This window comes from Bos javanicus, chromosome 10 (genome assembly GCF_032452875.1).
Source record: "Bos javanicus breed banteng chromosome 10, ARS-OSU_banteng_1.0, whole genome shotgun sequence".
NCBI lineage: Eukaryota > Metazoa > Chordata > Mammalia > Artiodactyla > Bovidae > Bos > Bos javanicus.
In genome coordinates this window covers 28914607-28933253 of record NC_083877.1, presented here as the reverse complement: position 1 = coordinate 28933253, position 18647 = coordinate 28914607, and the positions used below count along the sequence as shown (strand labels likewise).

The 18647-nt window shown below is 45.0% G+C and overlaps 1 protein-coding gene and 1 long non-coding RNA gene across 2 annotated transcripts in view; one reads left to right on the top strand and one right to left on the bottom strand.

Annotated features, from left to right (window-relative positions):
- Positions 1-265: 265 nt before the first annotated feature.
- On the bottom strand, positions 266-6268 carry LOC133255414 (uncharacterized). The gene is made up of 3 exons (XR_009738934.1): positions 5819-6268; positions 1996-2136; positions 266-1385 (listed from the first exon to the last, which is right to left on the bottom strand). It is a non-coding gene; the product is annotated as an uncharacterized LOC133255414 (long non-coding RNA).
- A 3129-nt stretch (positions 6269-9397) lies between these two features.
- The window catches only part of RYR3 (ryanodine receptor 3), a 557133-nt gene continuing 547883 nt past the window's right edge, over positions 9398-18647 (top strand). The window contains exon 1 of the mRNA XM_061430666.1: positions 9398-9743. Coding sequence (XP_061286650.1) covers positions 9693-9743 — 51 coding nt within the window. The 5' untranslated portion in view covers positions 9398-9692. The remainder of the gene's footprint in view (positions 9744-18647) is intronic.

Genomic DNA, 18647 nt, shown 5'->3' with positions numbered 1-18647 from the left:
TCTCACAGGGAAACTGACTTGATAACTTACCCCTTACTGGCTTTCTTCCCTTGCCTGCTTCTTCCCTTCCCTTCCCTTCATCACTTACAGGTATTTCCTGGGATCAGCTCCTAAATCCATGTCTCAGGTCTACTTCTGGGAAACCAGACTTGAACACAGTGTCTGTTCATTACCAGTCACTGTTCTAAAAGCTTTACAGATAGTGACCACTTTTAATTTTTCAACCATCCTATTAACAATTTTTAATTTTGAAATTGAAGCAAGGAAGAGCCGGGTGTCTTACCCAAATTCACAAAGTTAATATATGTTGATACCAGGATTCAAAGCATAGGGTTCCAGAGTGAAGAGACCTTGAAATTTGCTGATCCAGGTAGATACCACACCTATTCAAGAAGAATCACAGTTTTCTCCAGAAGTCTTTTGGCCAAGCTCATTTTCTCTCATTAACTTCTGAATCTTGTCTTTGCTTTTAAATATTTTAAGTCTAGATGACCTTGGTCTCTAGTTTGATGGTGATTCTTTGGGGGGCATTATATTTTTAAAAATTGAAGTTTTTTTTTAAAAATACTTAAAAATCCTTTCTTAAATTTTTTTTAAAAAATGAAGACTTCAAAAATTGCAGATTTACAATGTTGTGTTAGTTTCAGGTGTACATCAAAGTGATTCCAATATACATATATCTATTTGTTTTCAGATTCTTTTCTTTTATAGGTTATTACAGAATATTGAGTATAGTTCCCTGTGTATATACTAGGCCCTTGTTGGTTATCTATTTTTTATATATTAGTGTGTATCTGTTAGTCCTAAATTCCTAATTTATCCCTCCCCGTACTTTTTATTTCTTACAGACAGTAAGGGCAGGGCAGTACAACAGGGAGAAGCAGAGTGTATTGATTGATATCTTGACTGAGTGGTATTTATTATTTCTGCTGGTTCCCTTGTCCATGTCACTGGAGGAATAAGGGCTTGATTCTAGAAATTGTTCTTTCAAGGATGGTGGTACCAATAACAGAGATGTAGACACTGGGAGGAAAAAGAAGACAGCTGGTGTGGAAAAGGAGAGTTCATGGGGAGGGCTCTTACTTATGAGATGAATTCTGCTTTAGTCACGTTGTGTTTGAAGAAACGGTGATACACACAGTTGGAAACGTTCAGCATGAGGTTAAACAAAATGAGTTTGGGACTTGGAAGAACTGGTAATAAAGACTTGGGCCTAGAAGTGGTGGTAGCTAAAGTTATAAGAAAGTATAGGCTTGGATTTTATAGAGGATGAAGGAGGGTCAAAGATGGAATATTGGGGAATGCCCATTCCTGATGAGGAAGAGAAGTCATCAAAGAAGGTGGAGACATAGGAGTGCCAGGGGAGTGCTCCTCAAGGATGGACCCTAAGGGTAAGGAAGGAATAGCGTTAGTTCCAAGAAATAGTAACTCATCGACAGGGCTAAATAATTCAATGGTCAAAGAGGAGAACAAGAACTAAAATTAAAATGCCATGCTTGGGATGTCGCTCTCAACCTTGGACGTCAGAGACTAAAATATTGAGGTAGACACTAACAGGAGGAAGGTCATGGAAAATGACTTTCACACAATCAATTTGGTCATGTAATTTAGTAAATCAATCCTCCGCTTTTATGAAGGCTGTTCTGGAACCACCCTATCCCCAAGCCACTTCAACATACTGTTTTAATGTATAAGTGTTAAGAATCTTTAAGACTGACCTCAATCTTAACTTTCTGGGTTTGTTTTGTTGTTACTGGTTTTAAAGACTAGGAAATCATTCCTTTGGGAACAAGGACTCCAGTTAGCCACTAGAGAATTCCCAAACAGGTATTTTTTATTTCTAAAGAATTAGACCATAGTCAATTCACTTAATATTACAACTTAAGAGAAGGCAAAATAATTGTATTTGATGATTAGGAAGACACTCCAGGATCAGGCTGTACCTCTGGGACATTACCCTGAATTTCATTACAAAGAAAACTGGAAAATAAATACCAGACAAAGAGCCAGAAGGTCTGGGTGCAGCTCCAGCTTTCATCAGTTCAATTAAACCTCAGAGAGGCTCCGTTTTCCCAATCAGAGAATAAGGAGGTTGATTCTCAGACCAGAATTTGTCTCTAATGATGTTTGCATCTCCTTTGCAGCAAAGGAGGGTAGATGGGGGAGGGGAGAGAGAGGGAGGAAGATAGAAAGATAGGAAGAAAGAAATTATGTAGTGAGTTGTTTATAAAGTAAAATTTATTTTTAATTCTAAGATTTGTCATTTCTACTGTTATGCTAAAATGTTCTTTATTTTATAAAACAATGGTCTAGGCATTCAGTTCAGTTCAATTCAGTCACTCAGTCGTGTCTGACTCTGCAACCCCATGGACTGCAGCACGCCAGGCTTCCCTGTCCATCACCAACTCCTGGAGATTACTCAAACTCATGTCCATTGAGTCAGTGATGTCATCCAGCCATCTCATCCTCTGTGGCCCCCTTCTCCTCCCACCTTCAATCTTTCCCAGCATCAGGGTCTTTTCAAATGAGTCAGCTCTTCGCATCAGGTGGCCAAAGTATTGCAGCTTCAGCTCTAGCATCAGTCCTTCCAGTGAATATTCAGGACTGATTTTCTTTAGGATGGACTAGTTGGATCTCTTTGCTGTCCAAGGGACTCTCAAGAGTCTTCAACACCACAATTCAAAAGCATCAATTCTTCGGTGTTCAGCTTTCTTTATAGTCCAATTCTTATATCCATACGTGACTACTGGAAAAACCCTAGCTTTGACTAGATGGACCTTTGTTGGCAAATTAATGTCTCTGCTTTTTAATAAGCTGGCATTAGCAACTGGATTTTTTAATGTGTTTACAAAGCAACAGGAAAAGCTGGCAACTTCATGGTACTGCTGACAATTTCCTCTAGATTTTTATTGGTCTATGGACTCAATGGGCTAGAACGCTTATCTCCTCTTCAACTCTAGGTTGAATGAGGCAGGTAGAGTTTAAAACCTCTGACTTTTATTTTGATCTCAGATGAGAGCAACAGGAGGCAACCAGGAGCCCTGCCAGTCTCTGAACTCTTATCAGAGTCTTGGAGCGATCTGCCACACTTGTCAGCAGCAGTGACATATTGAGAAGAAATTTCAAAAGCCGAGCTCGTGTCCCAGGACACCGCAGCTCTGAATGCCAATGGAAAATTGTGCATCCTTGTAAAGAGCAAGAAGATTTGCTTTGATAAATTCCTTAATCATTGTAAAGGAAATTTCACCAGCTCAAAGACACTGGAAATGAGATCTGCTCAGCACAGGCTGAAAAGACAAATTAACCCAGAAGTTGGTTATGGAAACATTACTTTAGAACCAGAATAAAAGTTGTTTACTTCCATTATTACCTCCTGAAATGTGGGTCTTACCCTGGTACCTGAAATAAATGACACGAAACTCCATTTATCTCCTTCCCACTGTGTACCTGCCTATTTCAGCAGCAACTCTTAAAACCGTAGCGGGTCAGAGCAAATTGTTGCTGGCAACAGTTTCAATAAATCTGTGCCACTGAACTGCAGGCAGGAAAAATTAAAATGCAGAAATTAGAAATCAAAGGCATTGAGTTGAGTGTAACTGAGACTTATCTGATTAAGTGTAGTTTCAGAGATCTCAGTCTCATAAAGCCCTAGGCAAACCTGACGATGGAGGTGGGCAGGGAAGATTCCACCTACCAGAGGAAGCCATGAATTTCAATAAGCCATGGCAACAGAATACATTTCTTATTAAAGATGTGGACATAATACAGCTCGGAACAAAACTCTGTGGGAAACAAGCACCGAAAAGCAGTGTCGGCCTTCACCATGAACTCGCAACACATGAGATCGGCCCAGAACGTTTTGCTTATTGGGGCATGAAATTGGGTCCTGAAATCAGAGGCATTGTGTCTTTCTTGGTGGGGAGAGGCCTCATGACAAATCAGAAGAGAAAGGAACTTTGACAGAGGCAGACCTATATACATTGTTTTTAAGATATCCTTTTCCATTATGGTTTATTACAGGATGTAGAATACAGTTCCCTATGTTGGCACAGTATTGTAAATCAACTATACTTCAATTTTTAAAGAGGCACACAAATAGATATGAAGGGCAGGCATTGGAAACCAATACAAAGGAAGAGGAAGGGGATGGATCTGCAAGAGAGATCTCAGGATTTCCTACTGAGCACTTTTACTCTGCTAAGCATTTTCTAATCACTAGGTCATTTAATCCTTAAAGGAACCTTGAGAAGTAGGTCTTTTCATTCCCATTTTCCAGATGAAATAGGTTCTGAGAGCTTAAATCACCTGCTCAGGGTCATAGAACTCAAACTCTCATCTGTTTAGTGTAAACTTTGTCCCGTGTACTAGCCAGAGTACAAGTTTAAGGTTAAATCGTGGTTTTCCTGGAGGCAAATGTAAATGAGCAATGGTCCTATTGTTAATCTATTGCTTTAACAACTGTTCCAGCTGGAGATGCCCTGAAGCTCAGCTGCAAGGAGACAGGGGGTGCGAGGATCCACCCTTCAGGCTTCTGTTAGTGTGCTCAGCTCGCCTCCAAATCTGTATTTGTTTTGCTGATGTTTAGTTGCTAACTAGTAGCCTCCAGTGTTCTTGCCTGGAGAATCCCAGGGACAGGGGAGCCTCGTGGGCTGCCATCTATGGGGTCGCACAGAGTCAGACTTGACTGAAGCGACTTAGAAGCAGCAGCAGCAGCAGCCCACCAGGCTCTTCTGCCCACGGGATTTTCCAGGCTCTTCTGCCCATGGAACAGGTTGCCGTTTCCTTTTCCAGGGGATCTTCCCAACTGAGGGATCGAACCCGTGTCTCTTTTATTGGCAGGCTTTTTTTTTTTTTTTTTTAAAGGCTACCTGGGAAGCCTTTTCATATCTGCTGAAATTCAGTTAACCCCCTCTCCTTTGTCCCCTCTTTGAGTGGTTCACTAAAGTGGCGATTTAACCTTATTATATAATCTTCCAATCTTAAGGTGTCAGAAAAAGAATCAAGACATTTTTCATGTGTTAACTGCAGGAAGGTCTCTTAACTATGACATCTTGTTTATGTTAGGCATTTGTGATGTCTGTGACTTTTATAAAGGAGATAAAACAGATATCAGTAGAAGAAGATAAATATTTCTCTGCATCTGTCCCCTTGCTAATGAAAAAAAGGAATTCAAGTCAAGGCTTTTTGGTATGACTTCCAATTCTTTGGCGGAGACGGCAATGGCACTCCACTCCGGTACTCTTGCCTGGAAAATCCCATGGACGGAGGAGTCTGGTGGGCTACAGTCCATGGGGTCTCGAAGAGTCAGACACGACTGAGCAACTTCACTTTCATTTTTCACTTTCATGCATTGGAGAAGGAAATGGCAACCCACTCCAGTGTTCTTGCCTGGAGAATCCCAGGGACGGGGGAGTCTGGTGGGCTGCCGTCTATGGGGTCGCACACAGTCGGACAGGATTGATGTGACTTAGCAGCAGCAGCAGCCAATTCTTTGGACCAAAGGAAGCTATCAACTGAGTAACTTATTGCAAAACATTTTGGAAACTAATGATAATCACTGCTTAACATTAAATTTAAAAAAAAGACATCTGTAAGTTTATACGCCATCATTCCAATCAGGGCCAAATCAAAAGCAGGTGTCCTTTTTAGGAATTATTTCTGTTCATGGGCTTAAATGGGGACAATCCTTTCTTGCCCTCCCATCAGTAAAAGAGCTTCACAATTTAAATACTTAGAGAAAAAGCACAGAAATGTGTTTTTTTCTATTTGTTAATGAAAAATTAAATAAATCTTCAGTCAATTTATAAATAGTACTTACATGTGTAGTGTTGGATCAAAAAAGGTGGCAGCTAGCAGAGGTCAGCCCCTCCTCTACAGTTTTTCCATCATTGCCTTTGATACTTTCCCCAGGTGGAATCTGAGTCAACTCAGGCCAAAGTCATGAGCACAATTAACTGGAGAAATGTATTTTCAGTAGATGGATGACTCCTGTAGTTGGGAAGTGAGGTTGAAATGGATGTTGAAGACGGATTCAATGTTGTGTCGAGTTTAATATATCTCTAGTATGATGGGGACGGCGATCTCTATCAAGTGTGGCCTCTTAGCTTCTGTCTCTCCAAGCATGGTAGGTCTTAGTTAGTCACAAGGCTTGGACCTGCCTTTCCTATGGATAAACCAGCAAAGATTTATGAGGCTCTTGGCCAGAGTAAAGGGACCAAGGTCTTTGACCAGCAAACAGAGTGAGACTAACTGGCCCTCCTGGAATTGAATCCACAGCCCTGGCCTTATTAATACCACTTGAGCAATTGACCACCATGAGTAATAAAGCATAGCAAATAAGATACTGAATTATATGACTACAGCAATTTTTCATTAATATTTTAAAGCTATATCAATCTTTCTGGTAAAACACATATAAAAGGCCCTGTAATGTGAGAAAATCCTCAGGACCAATACTTCATTTGAGAATTTGCCAGAGGAAAAATAAATACATGAATTTTATTTCAATAATCAGGCTTTAGATTTTTTTCAGGGCTTTAAAATATGTATGTAAAAGGAACATATATAAATGTACATATATAAATGCAAGGATAAAAATGTCCAGTTTGGCCCCATAGGCCTCCGAGTTGTTACAGTGTGCTTTCCAGCTGTTGGTGATATTGGCTGCTCAGCGCCCTACCTCCAAAGTTGCTAGCTCCAGGGCTGTCTTTGAACAACTTGAGCATCCCAATGGTATTTGATTGCTCTGTGGACACCTTCCTGAAAATTTAATAATGACAGACAACTTTCAAGGATTTAGAAACCTGAGAGGCTTGGCTTTTTCCAATGAGACTATAGTAGATGCTAAGTCCTCTAAGAACTGAGGTCCAAGTCCTCTAGCTTTCTATGAAGAGTAACTAATTTTCCGAGAGACAGTTTGAAATACAGGGTGTAGGAGAACAAGCCTGATATGTGATGGTGTTGGGTGGTGGGGAAGGGGTATATCAAACTGATGGTTTCCACTTTACTGCCCTAGAAGCAAGGTGGCACAGGACAAAAAGTACCAAAAAGTATTAGGCTTGGAGTCAGACAATCCATGTCTGAATGACGGCTCTGCCACTTACCAGATGTATAACTTAAGACAAGTAACAATCTTAGTTTATTCTATCCCAGGCTTCATGGAAGGACTAACAAAGCCCAATATCTGAAATCTGTCATCTATCTATCTTATCCATCCAGTTTCCTTTCTTTCAAGTGTCTCTGAGAACAAGGGATTCAGCTGTCGTATTCAGTGTTATATCTGCAGACCTGGATTCAATAAATCCTAAAGTAATGAGATAATGTTTTCACCTGTTTAGAGCATCACTATTGGTGAATTTGGGGGACATTTTAAAGATTGGAAGAGGATTTCACATAGGGACAAATGTTCTACGTTCCCCCAAATGTATGCTGAGCCCCAGAATCAATCCTAGACTGGATACTTAAACAGCTCACTTTTAAACACACTAGAGGAATGTAAGGATCACCCAAAATCCAAGTGGATACATTCACAGTGTTAGATCACTCATTACCACTTCCTTTTTCTCAGAGGTTATTTGACCAATAAAGCAAGTAGTGTTCTATCTCACATATCTTGATTTCAGTAAAGTGTGTGAAAATGTATTTGTAGTCTCATGAACAGGAAAAAATTAGGGATGCAAAATACTATATTTATGTAGGTTCTTTACCTGTCAAATAGTCTTAGATGAAAGTATGCAACATCACCCAAGAAGGTATGGCAAAGGTAGGCCATACTATAGTGATAATCAGCACTTTGAAATGGTATAATCTAGATTTTAAAAATGTCTTAAGGGACCATAGATAGAAATAAAATAAATTATAATAGAAATATTTTTTAAAGCTGGTACTTAAGTATCAATATTTGGACATGAACAAAATGTTAAAATTTTGATGTTAGTGGCTCATGTGGGAAAGAAAAAAAAAATAACACTACAGAAATTCTAGTTAAATGTACACATAAAGTGTCATTGGTGCTGCTCCAAAGCCAATCCAATTAGGCTTTGTGTACAGACTGTCCAAAGGAGGAGAGCACTCTGATTTAGGAGGAAGAAGACAAACTGGAATGCTTATAACAAGGCCATCAGAGATGATGGAGGCTTTGGAAACTATGCTAGAGGACGGCAAGGGAAAGAGGAATCTTTAGTCAGGAGGTGGGAAAAGTGGATGAGGGTGAGCATGACAGGTGCCCTCCAATATGTAAAGGGCCAAGATGTGCAGATGGCTTGGTTTATTCTAGGCAGGCTTCAGAAGAGGAACAAGGGTCAAGGTGCAACCTCTAGAAGGAAGCAGCTTTGGTAAAATATAAAACAACAACACCACATTCTTCTTAGCATCTCTGATGTCCAGTAGACAAAGCAGAACTGGAGCCCAGGAAAGAGGTCTTAAGGCAGAATCAAGAGAGAGGCTGTCCACAAGGAAGCTGCGGAATTGGTTGAGGTTTCCAGTGTTCTGTGCCACCAGTAGCCCAGAATTGTCACCCACACCTCTTTCCGGTTTCTTTTCAACCTAGGTGTGCAGGTCTTCCTAGCGTGCCTTCTCTTGAAAGCTTCTCTGGCCCTGGAATTTCTTGGCCAGCAGACAGAAGGGGACATCCTGAAACCTCAGCTTTAGCAATGAACAATCTGACAGCCTCCCAGCTCCAGAAAGTGACCTAAGGCTGAGTGAGATGTCAGCAGTCCGAAGACAGAAGAGGTCTCACTGTTTCTCTTTTACAGAGTTCCCAGGGCTGGTACGCTAAAATGCAGAAGAAATTTAGGAGAGGAGGGTAGGCAGAGAGAACCAGTTCATGCCACCTAACCTCTGAACTGTGGATGGAATGGGGGAATCCCTGGAAGGTTTCTGAGGTGCAGAGAGATGGTACTCCGTCCACCAACAATGGATAATTAAGCAGTTTGGTAAAACATACTGACTGGGTTTTGCAGAGGAGAAGGGGTTCTCAGAAAGGGCCATGCAAGCAAAGGCAAACTTTGTTAGGAATGGACAGACATCCTCATTGCACCGTTTGCTCTCTGCTGATCAGAAGATCACAGGCACGCCTCTCTCAGCCTTCCGCGGCTGGGGGTCCGAACGAGGCACTCAGGTTGGAGCAAAGCATTGGAGCCCAATACACACACATACACACACACACATGCACGAGGGCAGAGTGGGCAAAGAGAGAGGGTAGATGCCTAGTCTGGGCACGCTGGAGCTAAGCAACTGGCCTTTGTTTGCGAATCCGAGCAGGGTAGGGGCACTCTCTCGTCGCCGCGGGGCGCACGTCTCCGCTGAGCTGGCGGAGCGGCGCGGTGCGTTGCGGGGGAGGCCCCACTGCCCCCGCCCGGGTCGCAGCGCCGCCCCCGCCCGCTCTGTGCGCCAGGCGCTGCGCTGTCCGCGGGCTCGGTGGCCGCCGCGCACTTGGCTGGGGCGAGAGGCGAGAGGCGAGAGGGTAGGCGGGCTGCTTGGTTGGCGTTGGCGCTCTGCAGTGCAGTGGAGTGTTGCCCAGCTCCCTATATGGTCGGGGATTAGCTCGGTGCTGCTGAGGCAGAGCCAGGAGCCGGAGGAGGAGGAGGAGAAGGAGGAGGAGAAAGAGCGCAGCAGCTGCGGGCGCACGCCGAGCGGCTGCGGGTGGAAGCAGAGGCGCCGGAGGTTGGGGCACCGCCGACGTCTCGGGAGCCATGGCCGAAGGGGGAGAAGGAGGCGAGGACGAGATCCAGTTTCTGCGGACTGTGAGTCTTCGCGGCGGGGGCGAGGCGGCGGGCAGGTGGGGAGGAGCGCGGAACCGGGCGAGGAGGGGCTGCGCTGCGCCCAGGTGCCCGATGCGCGGTGCCCGATGCGCGGTGCCCGATGCCCGGCGCGTTCTCCGCACCCGCGGGCTGCAGAGACGGACCGGCCACCCACCCGCGGGGCCGCAGGGGGGCTGCGTGGGAAGGGGCATCTCTTCCTGCCTGTCCCTTTTTCCCCTATCGCCACCCCCACCCCAGACCCCCACCTTCCCCCGCCTCTACTGCTCTCCCGGCAACTTGCTAGTTGATCTGAAACCTTTGATGCCCAAACTTCCAGGCAGGGTTTGCTCATGGTTCTGACCCGGAGGATCAGAAGTGGAAACTGTTGCCCCAGAGTCGACCCGCTCTTTCACCCCAATATTCCACCCCAGGCTCCTGTCGCCTCCTCAACGCACTGGAGAACCGCCAGAAGGAACCAGTGGGGCAGGGGCGAGCTTGGGATACGGAGAAGCCGGCGCCCGGGCTGGGTCCCGGACCTAAGATCGCTTGGAAGGGAATTCGCCCAGCACTGCCCCTCGCACTTTAAGCCCCGAACCAGCAGCTGCTGCTGGAGCGTTACTTGACTGCTCCGAGTGTAAGAACCGTGGTTTCTGCTGTTCGCTCTTCAGAGCCCGGCAGGACAGGGAAACCCCGGGCTGTGGCTCCGCGTCACTCGGGTCCCCTCCCTGGCACCGGGGGGCGCTGCTCCGCCCCAGATTTTAGGGCAAGTGGCGGGGATAGTGGTGGGGGTGGAGTTCCTTGTAATTACATCAACCTTGCCCCTTAGGAGTTAACATAAAGGTTTTCCAAGTGGATAACAATCAGGAGGGGTGGGAGCATTGGGATGCAGTCCCAGCTCTGACTTTCGCCAAGTGACCTTGAGCAAGTCGCATAATCCACCCTTCCTAGCCTCAGTTTCCTCATGGGTCAAATAAAGAAAATTACACCAGCTTTTCAGGGTGATAAGGATTAAATGAGATAGTGAATGTCCTAATGTTTTGTAAGCTGTAAGTTGCTCTGTAAGTGTTAGAGCATTTTATTTGTTGCCTGGATCTCAGGAATTGGAATCCTTTCCAATTCTCTCCCTCTTTTTCTAAGTGCCACCTTCAAACCTGGTTTCTGAAGATCCCAACTGAGCTCTTGTCCTTCTTTTGCACCATTCCCCTCTCCTTGGAGTGTTCCCTACAAATCCCTTTAGTTTTACTTCCAAATATGGTTTCTCTTTTGGGGCTGGGACTTGGGTCTTGTTTGGGACCTACTACCCTTTGGTACTACCCTTTGGTCCTGGAGAAGGAAATGGCAACCCACTCCAGTACCCTTGCCTGGAAAATCCCACAGACCGAGGAGCCTGGTAGGCTACAGTCCATGGGGTCACAAAGAGTCGGACATGACTGAGTGACTTCACTTTTTTTCTTTCTTACCCTTTGATACTGCCTTTTGATACTATAGAATTATCCATCTCTTCATCCTGACTCTGATCCACAGACCCAGACCTCAGTCTCAGCTCTCACACTTTGAACAAGACAGCCTCATGTTTACCACTCTTTACAGCCTTTTTGCTGTGAATCTGCCTGTTCCTTCACACCAGCAAAGCCCTGTGAAATCCTTAGGCTTTCCTTCCAACAGGTGTTCTTGGTATTGAATGGTTGGCAGCTCCTCCAGGTGCTTCCTGCCTTTTGCCTTCCTCAGTCAGTCATTTCTTCTGCTTATTATTAATGATCCTGTAGCTATTGCTGCGGAGAAGGCAATGGCACCCCAGTCCAGTACTCTGGCCATGGACGGAGGAGCCTGGTGGGCTGCAGTCCACGGGGTCGCTAAGAGTCGGGCACGACTGAGCGACTTCACTTTCACTTTTCACTTTCATGCATTGGAGAAGGAAATGGCAACCCACTCGTGTTCTTGCCTGGAGAATCCCAGGGACAGAGGAGCCTGGTGGGCTGCCATCTATGGGGCTGCACAGAGTCGGACACGACTGAAGCAACTTAGCAGCAGCAGCAGCAGCAGGTATTGCTGATTGGAGAAATTCCATTCTGACAGATAGGCTCAGTCCGAATGGATAGATGACCCAGAAGGTCAAGGTGAAGTCCTGATGGTTTTCTCGAGATCTGATGCTGTGTATTTCCTTTGGCTTCTGTGACCATCCTCCTAGACTGTTCCTCTCCATCAGGCAGTGTCGCTGGTTTTTTTTTTTTTTTTGGTACACCTGTAACCAAGGCTTACTGTAGGACAATGCTTCTTAAACTGTTTGTGTCAGTGGGTGTCCTGCCCCTAGATCAGAGCAGGTGGGTTCATTTTAAAGCCCATTTATGGCCTCCCATGGGGTTCAAGGTCCCAAGGTAAGAACCTCGGAAGAAGTACTGAGTGTCAGTTATGGCTTTGATCCAGACCTGCAAGTGACCATGAGGCTAGTGACTCCAAATGTGGTATTGATCCCTTTACTTCAAATAATGACCTTTAGATGTGTTCCTCAGTAAACCTGAGAAACAGCTTAACTTCCTCATCTTTAGCTTATTGGGGGAAGAATAGGTGATGAAATGGAAGCATAGGAAATTCAGTGCGTTGGCCATGGTTGCCCAGCAAGTTACTAATATAATTGTCATTCCATAATGTTAAATTCCCACTAGAGCCTGGCCTTGAGCATTACTCCAGAGGTTATTTATAATCTTAAGAATATACTGAGATGAGAACTGCCATTTTCTGAACCCTGACACTGTCTCCATATCCATGAATTAGGCAAAGTTATTTCTTCAAATCTAATCAACATGAGTTTTTGATACAAGATTTTGACTTTAACTTGCTGCTTTTAGGGCTATCAGGAATCATGGGGCTGTGCTGTCTGTGGAAATTTTTCACCTTTGACCAAGACTGGGCTAAAGAACATATTTTAAAGTTCCCCACCTATCTTTACCTTAGAGTTTCTTTCTTTTCCCAAAACAATATCTTTGAAAGCATTTGGACTGTGTGTTAGTCATGTTATGTCTTTTCACCTTAACATTGTTTTTAACCAGAAAGTCCTGAATCAGAAGTCGATGAAATAGAATTCTATCTTTGCAACCATGAACTTCAGGGGTTGCTGCTCCAAGAACAGATGCTTTTAAACCTACTTAAAAAAAAATAGATCATAGAATAGCGCTGTGTCAAGGACCCTTGGTGATCACTGTGCCCTGTTTATCATAACGACAAAAATGAAAGCAGCTAGAACTATGGGTGACCTGAAATGGGCCAGAATTACTGCAGTAATCACTGGAGGTGTGTGGACGGGGGCTTCAGGCACTTGCTGGGTGGTGGTGTTCACTTTGACTCCATCCTCTGATTGAAGCCCACCCTCTCCTAAGTTGGAGGCAGGTCCTACACAAGGGGTTTGAAAGCGTAAGCCTTTACTAACTAAAACCTCCTGCACCCCCAACTCGAAAATGGCCGTGTAAAGCTACCTATTTCCTTCTGGCTTTCTGAAATCAGTGGCAGTCATCTAAGTCAATGTGAGCGAGTCAGCCACATGAACAGACCTAAGAATTTTCTTGAAGGCTACAATCTTCCCTCCCACCTCTGCTGGCAGTGGCATCATGCTCCCTTCCGATTGCTGTTGCTGACGTAGCCAGTGTCACTGACGCGGCTCCGAAGCTGCTCAGAAGCAGATAAACCTGCCAGCCACTGATCTGAAAGCAAGAAGTTACAGTGAGAAGAGTGACAGTTACCTTTTCTCCAGACAGTTGGTGGAGCGGCTGGCACCGCGTCAGGCTTTGAGAGTGCCAGGGAGAAGACGGTTTCTCCGCCTCCCCGCTCCCATTGTTTTTCCCCTTGGACTGCAGCATCCTTGGAAAAAGAAAGAAAAACCTCCAGGCCTCAGCTAGTTGTTTTTAAAATGTCATAGCCTTCTCTTTGCCAGCCCCCTCTCCACAATAAAGTTAACTGAAACAGAACTCAGCATGAGAGAGACACTCATTTCTATGTTTCCATTAAAAATTGGTCAAGTAGATGTCTCATTTAGCCCTCCTCGTAGAAAGTTGTCCTCCTTCATCTAAATTTGCAGCTCTCAAGTGACAGAAGGCACTTGGGCTGAGAATTGAGACTGCTCCTGTGGTCTTGGGTTCCAGCCTCGAGGAAGGCTAGGACAAATCCCTGAATTTGAGCTGCAGCAACAATGTGAGCTCATGTCGGTCCAGAAAACGGAGTAGTCCCGGGTTGGGATGACAGTGAACTTGGCCTCCACGGTATATAGATTCCTGCTTGGTTCTGCCCTCAGCTGAGTCTGATTACATAACAGCGGCATGTTGCCAATGCCGTGCCTTTGATCACTTTTCTCACGGAGGCAGGGGGGAGGAGGAGGACACCAGTGACTTCTTCAAGCACAGCGGCTTGGAACAACAGTGTGTGGTGATGGAGGCAGTGCCAGAATGCAGACCCAGTACCAGGCATATGTGGCTGGAAAGCAGGGCTGGGCTGTCCTGTAGAATCAGGTTTGACGGTTAAAATGGCAAAATGCAGAATGTCCCCCTACTCTGGATCTCCCAACATCACTTCCCACCTTCTTGGTCTCTTTTCCTTTGACTTTGGGAAGCTGATCTTATTAAGGAGCTGTAGCAGAATAGCTGGACATCCAATATCCCCTCCTTTCCAGGGAAATGGCCCAGGTGGACATAAAAGAAAGCCAGGTCCTTCTCACAGAAATTGACTTGTGTTAGAAAGGTCACATCTGCACTGGGGGTGGCGGGGTGGTGGTAGCTTCTACCTCAAGGCACTGATTGTCCTGACCAGGGTTGTCCTGAGGGATTGTGAGCCATCGAGTTCCAGAGAATGAGGTGATGATAACTGTGAAATTGGAAATATTGGAATGCATTTTAGCCCAGTGTAGGAAGAGTGAGACCAGAGCAGGTGGGCAGTTGACTGAGGTGTGTCTGATGTTGGCATAATTTTTTTTATGTGAATATGATTGTCAAGCAGGACGAGGACACGTCAGTGAAATGCATTTTTTAAAACAGTTCTTTGTTTCCTTTCCAATACTGAATTAGAGGAAATACAAATATATTGCTGAGTTCCTTAGGGTCGATCTGAGGGGGAAAATGTTGAAAAAGAAAGGGTGAGAGGAATTTATCTGGAGAGTGAAATACCCTAGTAATTATTTTTTAAGGATTTGTATTATTAAATAGATTTTATTATGAGTATCTGTGTTTATTTGCCTCTGTTGCTTTTTTTGTGATCACCTGTTTTCACTGCTTCCTGGGAAGGATTATTCATTTCATCATTTGACTCTACCTTACAGATTAAAGTATGTTGAGTTTAGAAACAACTGGCTCCATCATTTTCTAATTGACCTGCATCCTCCTGCTTGATTCTCCCTCATCTCTTGTGTGGGCCCAGGAATGTCTTCAGAAACCAGCATTCTGGTTCATTTCCTACAATCCCACATCCATATAAACCCTTCTTTATTAGCTCTGTCTTTAAGCTACCCTTCTTAGGAAATTTATCCAGTAGAGGTGGAATGATGTAATAAAAAGAATTAAACTGGAGGCAGGAATTCTTGTTTCTGTCCCTAGCTCAGTGTGACCTTGAATGAGTCCCTTAAGAAAATGAAGGTTTTCCTCTCTGTCTGGAGGTAGAACCTGCTTTAATTGCTTCACAGAAGAATCACGAGTGGCAGTGGTCTTTCAACAGTACTTCAAAGGAGCGAAGAGGGTGTATTTCGTCGGGTGTTATTGCTGTGTTTCTCTTGCACAAGAAAAATCAACCCTACGTGTGACTGGGTCTTGTTGAAAAGCACATTTCCCTTCATCTGACGTGCTCTCTGCCACAGGGCTTCCCCTTCATCCCAGAGTTGTTAAGTGGGCTCCAGTGTTGGTTCACCTGCAGCATATCTGGGAAATTACTTGACTAAAACCAACACCAGCTTCTCTCAAGCTATTTGACCGAAAGACTTGATTGAGAAGGCAGGTTACTTGGTGCTAGAACCTTCAAAAAGTACCCCCCCACCCCCCACCCAGGATTCCAGCCACCAAACAGAACATTCAGAGTTATTTTTTGTCTTCCCAGAAAATTACCAAAGCTATGATTTCTTGTTGGACCACCTTTCCTTATTGAATCCCTTTCTCACTGAATATCTTCCTTTCAAAGCTGTCCCTCTCATTGCTTTTATGAGCCCCTTCCCCAGAGCATTGGGACCAGCTTTTCTCTAAAGCCAACCCTGCTTTTCCTCCTAGAGATTTTGCTGCTTCAGTCACGTCTGTTTGGAGAGTCAGGACCTTTGAAGAGTTCCTTTTTGGCCGCACCTGGAGGAAGCAGATGCTTTTATGGCAGGATCCCAGCCAATGCTGAGGCTGCAGGGCACCAAATCTCCCCAGGGAGCCACGTCGGGTCCTTGGGCTGGCATCCTCTCAGTCCTCTCCCTGTTTAAAAGCCAGTGGGGTATTTTAGGGACAAAGACATTTCCAGTCACTGCATCTTCCTTTGCTTCAGTGAGTTTTGCCGTTATAGCACCTCTTCAACTCAGGGAATGAAAAGTGCTGGCGCCTTGGTCCTGATCCTGCCATGGGGATAGGCCTTGGGAGGTGCCAAGCTTGTTTTTTTCCTCCTCTGTCATTTATGATTCCTGATTATTAGAAAACAAAGTTCAGATCAGCTCTGAGACCAATGATGCAGTGTTCAAAAATACAAGAGCTGTGCTTCCTCTCCTCACATGCACTGCTTCCCTTGGCTAGCTCAGAGCACTTGCTGACTCCACAGGAATGCTCAGGGCTACTGCCCTTTTAGGCTGGACACGGTCATACAAGTAGGAGACACTGAGGCATGAGGCCCTGATTTTCTCTTTGTTGGCTCTTTCTTCATTTTCACCTTCCATCTCCTTAGGCAGTGAACTCCTCTCATTGGTTACAGGTCTTGCAGCCCCATTCACAATTTTATTTATTTATGGTTATGCTCGATCTTAGTTGCTGCGGGGGCTAATCTCTAGTTGCAGTGGGCAGCTTCTCATTGCGGTAGCTTCTCTTGTTGCAGAGAACAGGCTCTAGGGCATGTGGGCTTCAGTAGTTGTGGCTCATGGGCTCTCAAGTGCGGGCTCAATAATTGTGGCGCACAGGCCTAGTTGCTCCATGGCACATGGGATCTTCCCGGAACAGGGATCCAACCTGTGTCTCCTGCATTGGCAGGCAGTTTCTGTACCACTGAGCCACCAGGAAAGCCCCCAGCCCCCGTTCAGGCTTGACTATTTGAAGAGGTCTTACTTTACTGGGCCCAGTGCCCAAGAAGGACAACAAACATTATATCCTAAAATCAGATCCCAAAGAGATTCAGAAATTTCACTCAACAGGAGCCATCCCCTCAAGGGTGGCAGCTGCTTGCTGCTGCTTACTGTTCAGAGAGCAGAGGAGGCAGGAGAGAACTCCGGAGATGGAGCGGCTGCCCCTGTGCAGAACCTTAAACACCATCAACAGTTTTCTACTGAGTTTATGTGTGATTTTATGCCATAGGAACAAACCCATGTGATGAGCAAGGCAGCATAGCTTTCAGGGAAGTGTAGGAATGGAAATCTGAGTTGGTGTCAGTGTTACCCAGAGGGCTGTAGTTCTCCTTGGTCTGCCTTTGGGATAAGGCAATGACTCAAGAAATTCCCTCTATCAAAAGATAGAAATGCGAAATTGTTAGCTCAGTGGGTACCATCAGTGATTAGCATCATTAACAGCTGAGCAGAGCCAGTTTCTGAAGCACTAGGAATTGGATTGCTGTCACCTGAGAACACCTGGGAGAACTCCTAAGTGGGGCAAGCCTAGGTGAAGCACTTCACTGGTTCTTGGGGAACCCTGAGTAGGCAGAAGAAGCATCAGGGCATAGAAGTCTGGCCTGTGGGGGTGGTGGCACAGAGACCCCCATCTTTATTTGCATGTGACTTTTGATCAGAGGTGAGGAATCCTTGAGCTACATAGAAGAAAGTAACCAACCTCATTTCAGGCATTAGTAGGATCACTGTTTACAGCCAGGATTGGTGCTACTTAATACTTTGTTTTAGATAATTCCAAATGAGAGACAACAGTTAGAAAAAGACAGACTCTGATTGTTATACAATAAGGTGACTCTACGGCAAATTGAGCACTAAGGCAGTGCTTTCTTGAAGAAGGAAAGAGTTCAAGCCACAAAACTCCATTGTCATTTATCATGTTTGGTGATGTGTTGCTCATCGTTATCCCAAACAAATGCTCCAGAGTCCCTGAGACCAATCCAGAGACAATTAGAACAATCCTGCAGCAAAAAAGAATGCCAAGGAAAGCCACCTATCCTCCAGTGGAGCAAATAGGGAAGGCTCTTACTGGAAGGTACACACCAGTGATAAGGCCTGGCATTTACTCCCTGATAATTTCACAGCTGAGTTCTCTAATGGGCCTGAGCAGAGAGAGCTAGTCAGTGGGACTACAGGAAGAAATGGAAAGTTCTCCATCAATGGCACGTAAATGTCTACAGTGTAAGAAGTATTGATTGACACTGCTGTACTCCACACCATGGACCAGATCCAGACTGTAAATAACACTGAGGCGGTAAGAGAGATCTGGTTGGCCGCAGCTTCACATTGACTCAAAAGCTGAATCCAAGAGGTCATATCGAAAGGGAGCAAGCAGTCCTGGAGGACTGTGAGCCCCTCCTAAGCCCCATCATCTCTATCATACAGGACATGTGGCTGTTATTCTCAACTACTGCAGTGGTCCACCTCCAAGTCAGCCTCTCTTCTCTCCAGGGTGTCTGGCAAAGAGGAGTCCAAGAATAAACCATGGTGATGTCTTGAATAAATCTCATTTCTTCACAAGAGGGGTTTTAAGATGAAAAATGTAACAGAGAACATTCCAGTCTAGTGGGTAAACTCGGAGTGAAAGCATTTGCTTTATTCTG